The sequence below is a fragment of the Cavia porcellus genome, unplaced genomic scaffold (genome assembly GCF_034190915.1).
Source record: "Cavia porcellus strain 051 isolate PalLab524CR breed Dunkin Hartley unplaced genomic scaffold, mCavPor4.1 scaffold_3, whole genome shotgun sequence".
Taxonomy (NCBI): Eukaryota; Metazoa; Chordata; class Mammalia; order Rodentia; family Caviidae; genus Cavia; species Cavia porcellus.
Genome location: NW_026947486.1, coordinates 120,864,939 through 120,880,687, shown reverse-complemented (window position 1 = coordinate 120,880,687; position 15,749 = coordinate 120,864,939). Strand labels below are relative to the sequence as shown.

The 15,749-nt window shown below is 40.7% G+C and overlaps 1 protein-coding gene across 4 annotated transcripts in view; it reads left to right on the top strand.

Moving 5' to 3' along the window:
- Positions 1-11,960, top strand: part of Gab3 (GRB2 associated binding protein 3) — a 65,410-nt gene extending 53,450 nt beyond the window's left edge. For 2 of the 4 annotated variants that reach the window (XM_013141024.3, XM_063246626.1), the window contains exons 9-11: positions 6,084-6,200; positions 7,514-7,630; positions 10,605-11,960. In XM_013141024.3, coding sequence (XP_012996478.2) covers positions 6,084-6,200; positions 7,514-7,627 — 231 coding nt within the window. In that variant the 3' untranslated portion in view covers positions 7,628-7,630; positions 10,605-11,960. The remainder of the gene's footprint in view (positions 1-6,083; positions 6,201-7,513; positions 7,631-10,604) is intronic. The other 2 variants (XM_063246628.1, XM_063246627.1) reach the window with 2 other exon arrangements.
- Positions 11,961-15,749: the final 3,789 nt, after the last annotated feature.

Genomic DNA, 15,749 nt, shown 5'->3' with positions numbered 1-15,749 from the left:
AACTTTCCTTTCCATCCCTGGGAATTTGCCTATTCTGGATGCTTCATAAAAGTGAGATTGTGCAGTATTTGACCTTGTTTCATCTAAGATTCATGCACATGGTAGAATATAGTAGAATTTCATTCCTTCAGACTGACATCTTATAGTGAATTGTTTACCCACTCATCTGCTGGCTATCATGAATTATGGTGCTATGAACATGGTATACAAGTATATGTTTGGTTCTTGCTTTCAGTTCTTTTGGATATAGACCTAGAATTGGACTTGTTACATCATGGTAACTATGTTTAATTTTTTGATCACCCACCAAACTTGTCTTCCACAGCATCCTTCCCATTTTATAGTCCTACCAGCAATGCACAAGTGCTCCAGCTTCCCAACATCCTCACCAACACTTGTTACCTCTCACCATTTTCTTCATAATCTATCTTCATGGATGTGTTTTCTTATTTGTGTTTCAGTATGCTTATTATGTAAGTGCCTTGCCTATTTCTTAATTGAATTGTTTGGTTTTTGTTGTTGTTGAGTTGTAAGAGTTTTACAGTATGAGTATAAACCCCTTATCAGATGTATGATTTGCAAATATTTTTCCCATTCTGTAGCACATGCTTGCGCTTTCTTGTTCTCTCTCTCTGTCTCTCTCTTCCTCTGCTTCAGCTCAAACTCAAGGCCTTGTGTTTGCTAAACAAGCATTCTACCACTAAACCTCCCATTCAGCCTCATTTTCACTGTCTTTCAATTATCTTTTTTGAGGGGGCGTACTGGGGATAGAACACAGGGCCTTTACACTGAGCTGCATTGCCAGCCCTCTTCATTTTGTATTTTGAGACAGATTCTAAAGATTGGGCTTAAATTTGTGACTCTACGGCCTCAGCCTTACCCTTTTCTGCTCTCATGATACTGTCCATTGGTGCACAAAAGTTTTTAATATTAATGAAATCAGACTTATCTCTTTATTGTCTTGTTTTTTGTGTCACATCCATTAAAATTATTGCCAAATTCAATATCAAGAAAATGTTGTCCTGTGTTTTTTTCTAAGAATTCTATAGTTTTAGATCTTATGGTTAGGTCTTTGATCTTTTTTAAGTTAATTTTTATATATGATGTGAGGTTAAGAGTCCGGTTTTATCTTTTGGAATGTGGACTTCCAGTTTTTAAGAACCATTTTCTGAAAAGACTGCCATTTCCTGCTTAAATAGTCTTGGCATCCTCATTGAAGTTGACCACATACACAAGAGTTGATTTCTGGACTGTATTATATTCCATTGGTTTCTACATCTATCCTTATGACAGTGTCATACTGTTTTCATTACTGCTGCTTTGTAGTAAGTTTTGAAATCAGAAAATATGTAACCTTCAACTCTGTTTTTCTTCTTCAAGATTAAAATTCAGTTACTCAAAGTCTTTTAAAATATTACATGAATTTTAGGATAGGATTTTGTATTTCTGCAAGAAAAAATACCATTTACATTCTGATAGGGGATACTTCAGTTCTGCAAATTGTTTTGGGTAGTATTGTCATCTTAACAATATTAAATCTTCCAATAAATTGACATTGATATCTTTCTATTTATTTATGTCTTCTTTGCTTTCTTTCAGGGATGTCATACAATTTTCAGTATACAAGTTTTGTCTTCTTAGTTAAATTGATTCTTAAGTATTTTATTGTCTCTTGCTATTTTAAAGCAAATTATTTCTTTAATTTCTTTGGGGGATTTCTTTTTCTTGTAGTATTGGGGATTGATCCCAGAGCCACTTTCATAACTACTTGATTTTTTGGTATTGTTTTGAGTTCTTTATATATTTAAAATATTGATTCTGTGCCAGAATAATAGCTTGTAAATATTTTGGGCAGTTTGGTAGACTGTTTCTTCACCTTTGAATGTTTCCTTTAGTGCACAGAAGCTTTTTAATTTGATATAGTCCCGTTTGTTGGTTCTTTCTAGTCTAGTACTGTTCAAGATGTTTTGTCTGCTTATGATTTCAAGTGTTTCCCCTATTCTTCTAGTGGTTTAAACAGTTCAGGTCTTATATATTGGCTTTGGATCTATTTTGAGTTGATTTTTGTACAGAGTGAGGAATAGGGGTCTAGTTTCAATGTCTTACGTGTGGATATCTAGTTTTCCTGGTATCATGTGTTAGACACTGTCTTTTCTCCAATGCATACTTTTGTCCAGAATCAGATGGTTATAGTTGTGTGGGTTTCTGTGTTCTCTGTTCTATTCCATTAGTATATGTGTCTATTTTGTGTCAGTGACATATTGTTTTTGTTACTGTGGCTTTGTATTATAATTTGAAATAGAGTATTGTGATACCCACTGCTTTTTTTCTCTCAGGATTGCTTTGGTAGTTTGGGTCTCTTCTGCTTCCTTATGAATTTTAAAATAGTTTTTCTTAGTTATGTAGAAATTGTTGTTAGTCTTTTCAAGGGGATTGCATTAAATCTATAAATCACTTCTTACTGTATTTTTTTTGTGGTACCAAGAATTGAACTTACAACCTTGTGCTTCCCAGGCAGGGGCTTACATCACTGAGCTAAATCCCTGGCCCACTAGATCACTTTTTATCTCCATTTAACACCATTAATTTGACTGATCTATGAACATGCTGTTCTATCTCTTGGTGTTCTCTTCAATTTTCTTCTCTAGTGTTCTATAAGTTTCACTGTAGAAATATTTCATCTCTTTGGTTAGGCTTATTCCTAAGGATTTATTTTTTGAGGCAATTGTGAGTGGAATTGTTTTCCTTATTTCTCAGAAGTTTCATTATTGGTGTTGATTTTGTACCCTGCTATTTGCTGCTTTTGTTTATCAGATTTAAAACCTTCTGGCAGAATTCTTTGAGTCTTCAAAGTAAAAGTTTATATCATCTGCAAACAGAGATAAGTTGACTTCTTTATTTTGTTTGCATCCCTTTGTCTTCTTTGGCCTAGTTGCCCTGCTAACATTCTAAGTCCTTGAATAGGAGTGGTTAGAATAGACTTGTCTCATTTTTTATTTTAGAGAAAATGCCTTCATATTTCCCTCATACAGTGTAATTTTGGCTACAGTCTTGTCATAAATAGCCTTTATTGTGATGAAGTATGAACCTTCCAACCTAGTTTCCTTTTTTTTTCTTTTTCAGAATATTTATTGGTATATGTTTTCAGTAACTAATGATTACATTCATGGTGGCAAAGTAGTATCAACCTAGTGGCATCAGAATATTTACCATGAATGGTTATTGAATTTTATTAAGGGCCTTTCTATCAATTGAGATGATCATGTGATTTTTAACTTTGATTTTATTTATTTTGAATTATTGCTTTGCACATATTGAATCATCCTTGTACTCCTGGAATGGAATCAACTTGATCATGATGTATGAACTTTTCAATATGTTGTTTAATTATGTCTGCAAGATTTTTGTATTTATGTTCATCAAGGATCTTGGACTGTAATTTTCTTTTTCTTTTCTCTCTCTGCCTCTCTGTCTCTCTCTCTCTCTGTGTCTCTCTGTCTGTCTGTCTGTCTGTCTGTCTCTCATTTCTCCAGTTTTGTTTTCAGGATGATACTGTGATTGTGGTGATGTTATGAATAGAATGAATTTGGACACTTACTTTCCCTTTATATTTCATGGATTCATTTGAGAAGCATATATGTTCATTCTTCTTTAAAGGTTTGGTATAATATCACAGTAAATCCTTCTGGTCCTGGGCTTTTCTTCGTTTGCAGGCTTTTCATTGATGCTTCAGTGTCCTTGCTTCTTATTATCTGTTTAGGTTTTTCTTCTTGCTTTAATCATGGCAGGTCATCTGTGTCTAAAAATTTATTTCTTCTAGGTTTTCCAATTCATTAGGACACGAGTATTCAAAGTAGTTCCTAATAATCCTCTGGACTTCAGTGGTATATTCTGTAATATTACTTTAGAGCTTATAAATTGGAACATCTCTCTTTTTCGTTTAAAAAGTTCGGCAAAGGGTTTATCAGTCTTGTTTATCTTTTCAAAGAACCTACTGTTTTATTTATTGTTTGCACTGTTCTTTTAGTCACTATTTCATTATTTTTCAACCCTGATCATTATTATTTCTTTCCTTCTGTAGCTTTTTTTTGTATTTGGTTTGTTCTTGTTTTTATAATACCCTGAGATCTCTCAAAATTTTTAAGTAGGTATCTAATAGCTATAAACTTCTCTCTTTCAACTGCCTTTACTGTATCCTATATATTCTAGTATTTTGTTTTTCTATTATCATTTGCTGATAGGATTTTAAAAAGTGTTTTACCCCTGATTTCTTCAATGACCTACTGATCATTCAGAAATATATTGTTCGACCTCCCTGTGTTTACATAGTTCCTATAGTTTCTCTTGCTATTGAATTCTGTTTTCATTCCATTATGATCTGATAAGGTACATAGTGGACATTTCAGGGTTTTTTTGTACTTGATAAGACTTACTTTATGATCTAAAATATGGCCTACTTTATAGAAAGTTCCATGAGCTGAGAACAATATATATTCTGTGTTTGCTGGATGGAATGTTGTATAGATGTCTGTTAAATCCATTGTCATGTCTTTGTTGATTTTTGGGGGGAAGGTCTGGATGACCTCTATTTATTGATGACAGTGGAATATTGAATTCATCCGTTACTGTGTTGGAATCTATGTCTCCCTTTATGTTAAATTGTGATTGTTTTATGAAATTGGGTTCACTGAAGTCTTGTGCATACGTATTTACAACTGTCTTGGTGGATTGTTTACTTAACAAATATGCAGTGGCACTCTTTGTTTCTTCTGACTAATTTTGGCTTGACATCTGCTTTGTTGGATGTGAGTATAGTTGCTCCTGCTGCTTTTGGAGACCATTTTCATGGAATCATCTCACTTTTAGTATGTACAGTATATGCATATGTAGGTGAGTTGTGTTTCTTGCATGCAGCAAAGAGTTCAGTCTAGGTTTTTAATTCAGTATGCCACTCTGTCTTTTAATAGGAGAATTAAAACCATTTACCTTTGGAATTTTATTGAAAGGCATGTACTAATTTGTGCTGTTTGTTATTGTTTTTGATGTTTATTTATTTCCTAATGTCCATTTATTAGTGTGTTTTAGTTTTGCGTGTAGTGTTCTTTTAAGTATCTTCTGTAATACTGCTTTAGTGGTCATGAGTTCTTTTAGTTTCTGCTTATCTTGAATATCTTTATTTATCCTTTAGTTCTCAGGGGTAGCTTTACTGGATATAGTAATCTAGGTTGGCAATTAGTTTCTCTCAAAACTTGAAACCCATTCCAAGCCTCTTGACCCCTAGAATTTCTGTTTTGACATCTGCTGTTATTTAGATTGGTTTCTCTTTATAAATGATGATCTGGCATTCTTTTCTTTTGCAATTTTCAATGTCATTTCTTTTCGCTGTGCTCTTGACATTTTAACTGTGGTGTGTAATTGGGGAGATTCTTTTCTGCTCATGCCTCTTTGCAGTTCTGAATGCTTCCTGTACCTGGATGTCCATGTCATTGTCAAAATTTTGGAATTTTTCTACTATTTCACTAAATAGATTTTCCAAGCATTTAGTCTGCATCTTGAGCCCCTCCTGTATTATGGTGACTTTTAAATTTGCCTTTTGAATCATATGGCAGAGATGTCACTTGTTTTTCTCATAATTTCTTATTTTTTATTGCTATCTAAATGTAGTAATACATCACCTTTATCTTTAAGCCCTGAGCATTTGTCTTGTGCTTGTTCATGCCTGCTGGTGAGGTTTTCTATGGAATTTTTTTTTGGCATATTGGGCTTCTCATTCCCAAAATTTCTGTTTATTTTGTTTCTAGAATCTCTAATTCTTTACTGATATGTTCTTTTACATCGTGCATTACCTTTCTTCCATTCTGCTGTTCATGTCTTCTTTGAGTTTGTTGATAATTTTTATAATCATTCTTTTGAATTATTTGGTATTTCATCTACTTTGATGTCATTGTAAACAGTTACTATGGAAGTAATAAATCTTGGGGGGGCATGTTACCTTGGTTTTTCATGTTTCTTATATTTCTATATTGAGATTTATCATTTTGATTGGATATGATTAACCACAGTCCTGTGATGTTTGATCCTAGGAGGAGTATCAAACAGCCAGCTCTCTGAACAGTGGTGTTTTTCCCTGGACAAAGAAATTGAGCCTGGATTATTTGGCCCTAGACTTCAATTCAGCATCACCAGCCCCCATACAGCAGGTAGGAAGGATTTTGTCCTGAGAATTCTCAGGTGATTTTATTTATGCTTGGAGTATTTTGATTACTAAACCACTTATGTTCTCTTGAGAAGGCCTTAGAAATACAGACATGTATCATAAACAGTATTAAAATCAACCCTAATCCAACCTCTCAGAATGAATGAAATCCTGATGTATTTCCTTTACAGTATGTTCTTTGCATACATGTATGTAAATAGATATTATAATAACACTCTTCAAACTTTGGACCCAAAGGTAATAGAAACCAAAAGATAATAGAAACATTTTCAAATGGTGATGAAGTTGTACACAAGACTCTCCAGGCATGGGAAATTCCTGTTTAGGGAATGACATACAGCCTAGTTTGGCCAGACTTTATCAAGTGTTAAAAAAAGCTCCAAGTTGAAGTAGAACCCCTCAGTAAAGAGCCTTGAATGCCAGGTTGAGCATTTTCAACTCCTTTTGGTAACATTTATACCTGTAAATCAGGGATTAGAAATAATAACATCTACTCAAGGACTGTTGTAAGGATTGATGGAATTAATACTCATATGTGATGCTAGTCTTTAACATATTTCACAGTGTAGGCATGGAATGAATGAGTGAATGAGTGGTAAGTGGTTGGTTGACAGTTTTGAACAAGGAATGGTCACTACCTATACTATGTCTACAATGTATTGTTTGGTGAAAAAAAAAAGCTCACGAAATACAAAGTATAATCTGATTCCATTTATGCGTTTGTGTGGATAGAGTGCTGTGTAGAAACTCCTCTGGAAGACTTCCCTCCTATTTCTGTGAATTAACTCCTACTTCTCCTTTACCTTAAAATGTCATTTTTAGGGCCGCGGATTTAGCTCAGTGGCATAGGTGCCTGCCTGGCAAGTGCAAGGTTGTGAGTTCAATCCCCGGTACCTCCAAAAATAAAGTCATTTTTAAACCCTGAACTGAGACTCAAGAGAAGCTGGTCAGAAGGATAGGAGTAGCAAGTCCAAAGAAATATTAATGCGTTTCAGTAGACAAGCAAGTTCAAATCTCAGCTACTCACTGCAACAGAGGCTCTTTCAGTTGTTTCTCATAAGAAAGTCATCTTGAGTCCAGTGCTCCTGGCGGGGGAAAAGGAAATCATAGGATCCCAGGATGTGTATTTTCTCTCTAACATATACACACACTCACACACACCACACCACACCACTCATTTCTGTAGGGAGAAAAGGATAGCAAATAATTAACAACAATGTACTGTACCACGGATGTAGGCATTTTCTGAATTTTTAAATTAGATGTAATGAAAGCCTTCTTTTTCTCCCACCTCAGAAGCTTCTTTCAGAAGAACAAAGAGTAGACTATGTCCAAGTAGATGAGCAGAAGACCCAGGCTCTCCAGAATACTAAGCAGGAGTGGACAGATGAGAGGCAATCCAAAGTATGAGAGGTAAGCAGTTTGGCACTGTGAAATATAGAAGCCTGGGGCTCAATCTGCAGATTTTTTTCCGCACTAAAATTGCTGATGGTCAACATAGGTCAAAATCAAGGAACATATGTCATTGGTTTAGGTAAGAACTCTTAGGAAAGAGGACCACTTTATGCATTGAACAGAGAAAAAAAGGGGGCAGTTTCCTTCCAGAGAGGGATCTCAGTAATCCAGTTCCTGCCCTCCCAGTCCCACCTTTGGAGCCTCAAGGATGCTCGCAGTTGGCTCCACAGTCTCAAAAGGGAGAAATGGAGGATTCTACAGCCACAGACAGCTGTGTAAAAGATGCAATTCATCCAGGCAGGATAAGAACGAGAAAAAGAAGACTTGGGAGACCAATTTCCAAACATTCTGTTAAAATCTCTCAGATAGAGTATTTAGAATAAAGATTGGAGTTGGTATTGGTACCAAGAGGATGGAATCGTTTGCCTCCAATACCTGAAATTCTGTCCTGTCTCTTGTGTTTTGACTGGTATCATAAGTTGTCCTAGCAAAGGGGTCCTTGGAGACCATGTTGTCACAGCCCTTGAAGGCACGGTTGAGAAGCTCAAGTCTAGTGATGATGGAAGAGCCTACACTTCCTACACCAAAGACTATCAGACCATCATTTTTGTCACCAAAGAGATAAAATTCATCTGGCAGGCAATCAATGCCAGCTCTATGACAAGCGTATCAGATGACACTGGTGGCTTTAATGATGTGTTTTTGGTGGCTATTCTGTTGCACTTGGGATTTTCTCAGAATGCTTTCATATTCATCATATCATGCCAGATTCAGGTCCACAAACCCTAAGAGACAAATGACAGTGTGAGAGACATAATTTCTTGGAGGGTTAAAGGGCCCTACCAAAATGGAGGCCCAAACTGATTCGAACTCCCAGATTGATTGAGAAATAACAAAGGCATACAGTTCTGCTGAGTGCAGATATTTGTTTTTTTTTGTTTGTTTGTTTGTTTTGGTCTTTTTCGTTTTTATCGGTACCAGGGATCCAACTCACGACTGCCTGCTTGCAAGGCAGGCACTTATGCCGCTGAGCTAAATCCCCAGTCCACCCCCCCCCAGATATTTGTTTTTACTTAACAAGGCATTGATGACAGTTTGGCTGTATAATTAATTTTTATCTAATTGTTCCCTAGGGAGCATCCTTGTTTTCTGTGTAAGGCCCATCTCTGCTCGTGTTGGCAAAACATCCTGTCATTAAGATGTTCTGGCTCCTCAGAGTTAGCAGTCTGCCTGCCAAGTCAGCCTGAGCAGACACTGACCCATTGGGTGTTGCAAGGAATGCCTCAATATCATCTCTTTGGAAAAGCTAGGACAGCAGAGACTGGGCTCTTACTTTGATGAACAGAAAATTGAGAGCTAGAGGAGGGAGCCCATTGCCCAAGATCACCCATAGAGCTGAGACACAGTCAAACTTGAGAGTTGTCCAGGCTGCCAATTGCAAGTTCATTCCACTCTTTCACACTGCTTCTGAAGGTTTTGGCAAAATCAATCACTTGGGTAAATCTAGCCATCATTGTCCCTCCCTGTCATAGGAATCTAAGCAGATGCTTTGATATTTGGAAGGTATGCACACCCAAGAAGGGTTTCTCTGTTCAATATTCAACTGAAGCTTTAACACCAGTAGTTAGAATTAGAAATGCCTCTGATAATGAGTCTTAAATCCATGCGGGACTACATAGTCTTCTATGCAGTTAAGATATTTCTCTGTCTGTGAGCTAACTAACACAAAGGAATTTTTACCACCTTGGGAAAGATGTCTCATCCATGGCTATACTATTATAGATGCAATAATAGTATGTAATATGGAGAAACGACCAGGAAAAAATACCAACGAGTTCCATTCTCAGGCTTCCTAGCCAATCTTTCCGTTGCACTTGAGAAATGCCTTGGTCCCGAGAGTGCAAACATTCCCACTCTATAATGGGACATTGTGGTCCAGGAGACCTAGAATGAAGGTCTCAGTTGGACATGGAGTTTTATTTAATACCCCTTCCTGATTCTCCTGAGCACTTGAAGCCAGAATACATATTTGAATGACTAAACAGATACCAGTCCACTATTCTGATCAGCACCATGTCTTATATGTGAGGCTGGATATAATAAGCAGCTCTGTGGCAGTCAGAGGAGTTGCTCTAGGGCTTCAGGATCAAACTGCCCGGAAGGTAAGTAAATACCAAGGTCTTGGTTTTTCAGACCATACAAGAAGTCACTTTGATTTTCAAAGCAGTGGGTTCTGGTGACATCATTTTCTTTGTGTGGCAAAGTAGAGGATAATTGCCAAATACTTTTAAGCTGAGTTTAGGACCTTTGGTGGACCTGGAGTCAGCATGGAGAAAGCTTCCTGCCCCACCATGGCAGGGCCAGATCCATGTCACTACACATAAGCCTGAGCCTGTAGGGAGCTGACTTCTTCCGGTGAGAGTGACCAAGAGTTGCAGAATATCAGGCAAGAAACCAGAGCTGCAGCCTGCTAGTCACCATAAATGGTGATGTCCTCATGTGTGTTCTGAGTTCTGCAGAGTTTACTGGACCTCTTTCCCAGAGATGTGGCCTGAATAGTGTTCTCCCTTTCAATCTTGCACTGCATTTTCCACACTGTAACAGCTAGTGCAGAAAAGTTGTAGCTTCCAAGGAACATGAACCACACAAGATTACAAGCTATAGCTGAAATACCATTTAGTTGGAAGAAAAGAAAAACAATGATTTCCCTTTCTAAAAAACATTTCCAAGAATGTATTTGAGGCATGAAGCAATATACCTGTGAGAGTCGTTTGGGCCACTTTACCCTGGAGCACGGAAGTGCACATGGTGTGTCTCTGCCATGTCTGTGTGGTGGACACCTTCCTGAAAGATTTATGAGTCACTGGAGCAAGAGGGCAATGAAACATAGTCATACATTGTTTTCTGTAGATCATTTTTGTTTTATCTCCAGTGCAGGATGGGACAAGGCTTTCAAGCCTTCAAGTCGGAAAGGTTACCACCCCAAGATGTTGGGAGCTAAGCTTTCCTTGGAAAGGGAGGAGCTCTTGGGTCCAGTACACAGCCCAGCTATGAAGGCACAAAGCAATCCTGTCGGAGTCATTTGGGCCACTTTACCCTGGACCATGGATCAGCTGCATTGCTTCAACAAAGTCTAGACTGAGGACTCCCATCAGGCCTGCCTTTTTCCTCTTAAAGATTTCCTCAGCCTCCATTCATATAATCTCTGGACTCATAGTTGCACTGAGTTTTCACATTCACTTTGCTTTCATTGTTTCATTTTTGGCATTAATAAGTTTTAAGTTCTCTCTTATTTAAATGATGACATCCAGTATAATGAAGGACACATTTAGTAAGCTGAGTGTTTGAAAATAGGCTTCATTACTGCTTTCAAGTACAACAAATTCCCAGGAAGGTGACACACACCTGTAATTCCAGCACTTGGAAGGCTGAAGCAGGAGATCGCTGCGAGTTCAAGGCCAGCGTGGGCTATATAGCAAGACCCTGTCTCACAAAAAAAGAAGAAAAGTACAACAAATCTACCTGGACACATGTGCAGTGGCCTGAGTATTATTTTGCTATATTTGAACAGTGGCTGTAACTAGTACTGCTTCTGCTCAGTCAAACTGCATTGGGCATCTTTCTTCAACTGTTCCATTATTAACTAGCTTTGATAATTGGCAGTAAAATCAACTACTCTCCCTGACACTAGGAATAACATGGCTTTTATCATTATTAACACGAAGAAGCAATAGTCCTCTTTTTTGGGGGGTGGTGAGGTTCATTTTTAAAATTTTTTATAAATTCTAGATATTAGTTCTCTATCAGAAAAGATGGAAAAATATTTTCCCATTCTGTAGGTTGTCTTTTCACTCTGTTGATTGTGTCCTTTATTATGCAGAAGCTTTTTAGTTTGATGTAGTCCTGTGGGCTGATTCTTGGTGTCAGTGCTTGTGCCTATGGCTTCAAGAGTTTTACCTATCTTCCAGCAGATTCAGTGTTTCTTATTTTATATCTAGATCTTTGAGTAATAAAAGAGAATGAAATCATGGCATTTGCAAGAAAATGGATGAACTTGAGCCCATGCAAACGGAAATAAACCAGACATGGAAAGTTAAATTTTGCATGGTTTCTTTTATATGAGAAACCAAAAATGTAAGTAAACAGTAAAACAAAAGAGCGATGGTAAAAAAAACAGGAAGGCAGACTCTTTGGACGTGGGGAAGGGAGTCAAGGGAAAGGAGAAGGGAGAGGGCTAAAGGCATTGCAAATGATCAAGGTATGATATATATGCACCAATTCCCCAAAATGAATGTGAACTATTATGTATCATAAACATATACTAGTAACAAAAAGACCAGTACTTCTAATCTGCCTTTTCCCTCTCTGCTGCCTCACTGCCTCAGGGTCAGTGGCATCTCTAGGTCATGAAGCAAGGTGAGTCAACCAGAGTAGGGCGTCGGGCTTGGAGTGGAGGAAACAGGCTAGAGTCATAGAAAGAAAATAGACCCAGGGTTATTCTGGTGCTGAGAAGCCAAGAGAGGCCACATTAAATCCCGTGTCCCCAGTACTGACAGTGAATACTTTTCCTTGATACATGCACTGCAGCCCAATCCCCAGATCCAAAGAAAAACAAGTTGTCCCACAGGGCTGGCCTGAGAAACAGGGATCTCAAAACCCAAGCCCCAGGATCTTTGAACACCTGGGTTCTTATGATCTAGCCCTGTTATGTTTTTAAGGTTCCAGATTCTTACTTGTCCTTTTCCCCTTTGTGTTAAATTTTGCTCACTTCTTTTGTCACTTCATTATCTTCATTTGGTTCTTATTTTGTCCAGCTGAGAGAGTGTGGTGTTGGTTTAAGCTGCGCCCAACCTAGACAGCAAGCAGAACCCAGACTCAGACCCTGGTGTAGGAGGGCACTTTCGTTTGTGACCGAGGGGGCACTAGAAAGCCACGAGGGTGTGGTGGCCACTCCATCGCAGGGTGCGGGGTCATGGACAGAAGTAACCCTCGCCCCCACTCTGCTACCATGCCCACACCTCATTCCAGGTGCAGGCCGGTGGGACAGGGGGAACCATAAACTTCCCGTTTCCTTGGCTTTCCCAGACCCATTTGGCTTCTGTTCACCCCTCTTGTTTTGCTCTTTGTTTTGTGGTCCAAATCTAATTCATTTTCGGCTTCGTTTGGCTTCATGTAAAAGAACACAGCCAAGCTGATTTGTGGCTGTCTTCAAATTATCTCAATTACTTTGTTCTTACATTGGAGGGTTTGGATTCATTTTTACACACTCATGACAAAAATCAGAGTAGCAGGTACCTACCTCTATTGGGGAAACTGTGATTGATTGGAAAGGCGTAAGAAAGAACTTCCTAAAGTCATGAAATTGTTCCGTATCTCAGTTTGGGTGGTGGCATATGGGTGTATACATATTCGAATTTAATATTTGTACATTCCTGCAAAAGATTATACCTCAACAAACCTGTTATCATGAAGGTGAGCAAAACTCCAGGGACATTATTAAGTTAAAGTAAGAAACAAGACTATAAATATTACAGGCTACAGGAAAACTTTTATTATCTTGGATGCAGAAGATCTTCAGCAGCAAGGCACAAAAAGCAAAAGCAAGAAAATAAATATTTCTTTTGATGATGATGACATTCAGTTCAAATTTAGTGATCACCTGCTGTAGAGCTGGCCCTCAGGTGAGGACTACAGATATGTGGATGTGTGAGATGTCTTTCATTAAGAAGCTTCCTTCCTGGCAGGATGCAGTGTGCACTGCTGGTGCTCCCCTCAGGTTCTCTGGGCCCCCTTCACAGCCTTGATGTGCTCCTGCTGCTGACAGCCCACACCCTTAGGACTCTTTTGCACAGGATATCTCCTCAGGCTCCTGGAGGTGCTTTACCTGCAAAAACACAATGAGTTCCCACTCCCCCTTGGAAGGTGCAACTTTACTAAATCCCAGATCCTCTGCCTCACACTGGGGTAGCCTTGGAGTAGGAATTACATGCCAGAGTTCTCCTGTAGGACCTGGTTGAATCTTACTTCCAAGGTTGTACCCTCATTTGGAAACTCCTCTTTCCCTGCCTACTCTTCCAATTAGGGTTTTGGGGAAAGCCAATTTTAGCACACTGTCCTACTTGCTTTTCTAGAATCTATATACTCCCCATTAAGAGATGCAACCTGCATATCCCATTCTAGAAACTGGGTAGGACTAGGCAGTGGATGCCTTGACTGATGGCACACAGCAGAGGGGACACTGACTTCTGAGACTGGGTAAAACAAGGCGATACAACTTCAGCTGAGGACCAGGGCATTATGTGGTAAGGAAGCAAGAGCCATGTAGACAGGAACCACGGCTCTTCCCTCAGACTCTGATGAGTGGTCCTGCCTGGCAGCCAGCCCCAAATCGCCCACTGTGTGAATGACTTCTTGGATTCCTCCAGCCCATTCTTTTAGCCCTTGGTGCAGTTACTTGAGATGATGCCTCATGGAACAGACATGAGGCTTACCCCCAGTAACTATACAAATTGAATATATACACACAAAGTAAATGATTGTTGAGTAAGCTTCTAGGTTTGGCAATACTTTGTTACATCAAAATATTGATCAGACCACTGACAGAAGACAGATGAGACAGGAAACAGAGAACAAACCAGTTTATTGTTACACTGTACCCTGGAAGGAACCTGACTGGTGTGTTAAGAGAAAAGGCACTGTGAATGTGACTTGCTACCCACTGGTCTGGTGGAGGAAACTGCATGGAGCAGAGTGAGATGAAAACTACCCAGAATTTAACAACACAAGGGATTAGCCATGAGCTGAGGTGATTGTGGCTCGGACCAAAGTGGCAGGAGAAGTGGTAGCGTTTGCCTGGATTCTGGATGGCTTACACAGAAGAGCAGAATTTGCTGAGAAATCAGATGTGGGCCATGAGCGAGAGGGAGGGGTCAAGGGGTAACTGCAGGGTTTGTGCCCCAGGGTGAGGGTCGGGGTGGCCATAGCCCTGCAGAAGAAAGCCTGTGGGTGCAGAGTCCTCTGGGGATGGGGTGGCGTGGAGAGTGGGGGTCTGCAGGAGCACCAGGCCGTCCTGGCTGGGAGGGGAGGCGCCCAGACCTGTGGGAGCTGGAGGTGGGACAGGTGCCAGGGACACACGTGGGAGTGAAGTGGGAAGGCCGCACCACAGCTAAGTGGGCTCCCTGCCACACCAGGCACGGGGAGGGGCAGGAGTGTGGTACGGTGTGAGCCACTCCTTTGAGAGTCGAGCCACAGATGACACAGTCTTGAACTTCAAGAGGGTGTGGTGGGCGGAGGGAGACCCTGCTGAGTGCCAGACCTGGGCAGCTGGCAGGGGGCGGGGGAGGGGGGCGGCAGCCAGCCGTGCCTGTGGAGTCCTGGGGGCCCGGAGTGTGGGGAACCTCTGGCAGCCAGCTCCATCTTGGCTGCTCAGGCCAGGGAACTCAGAACGCAGGACCAGGACAAGAAGACCTGGACAAGGGAGGTGCGGGCGCGTCAGGTGGGCTCAGGAAGGGGGCCACGCACACAGTGCGTCCGAGCCACTCGGGAGGGGCCCATGGCAGCCTGCAGCCGGGAGGGCAGTTCCTAGGCGGAGGCAGCGGGCGCCCCGAGCTGGTGGAGGGGGTGCGGGTCACTTCCTCCTCACTGAGCCGGTGCCCTACACCGACACCAGCAGTATGAAGGAGGAGAGGCTTTTTCAGCTTGCATTTCAGTCCAAAGTCAGTGGGCTCCCAGGCAGCACCAGTCAGCAGGGCAGAAGGGCCTGGCCACTGAGGAGCCGCTCACCATTGGTGGTGGCAGGCAGAGAGGCAAGGGAGGACAGGAGAGCCCCACAGACCCTGCCAGGCCACACCCGGTGACCACGCCTCCCATCAGACCTCCTCCTAACAGCAAGCCAGCTGTGAGCCCCATCTGTCAGCTCCAGAGGCCCTGTGTGGGGCCCAGAGCCTGCTGGAGACCCCTAGATGTGAACTCTAACGGTGGTTTGTGCTGAGGCCAGATTGCAGCCAGGAGCACAGGCAGGGGCTGTGGGTTAGGGTTAGTGAGTCATAGGTCAGCTTTACTTTGTGCAGCAAGAAAC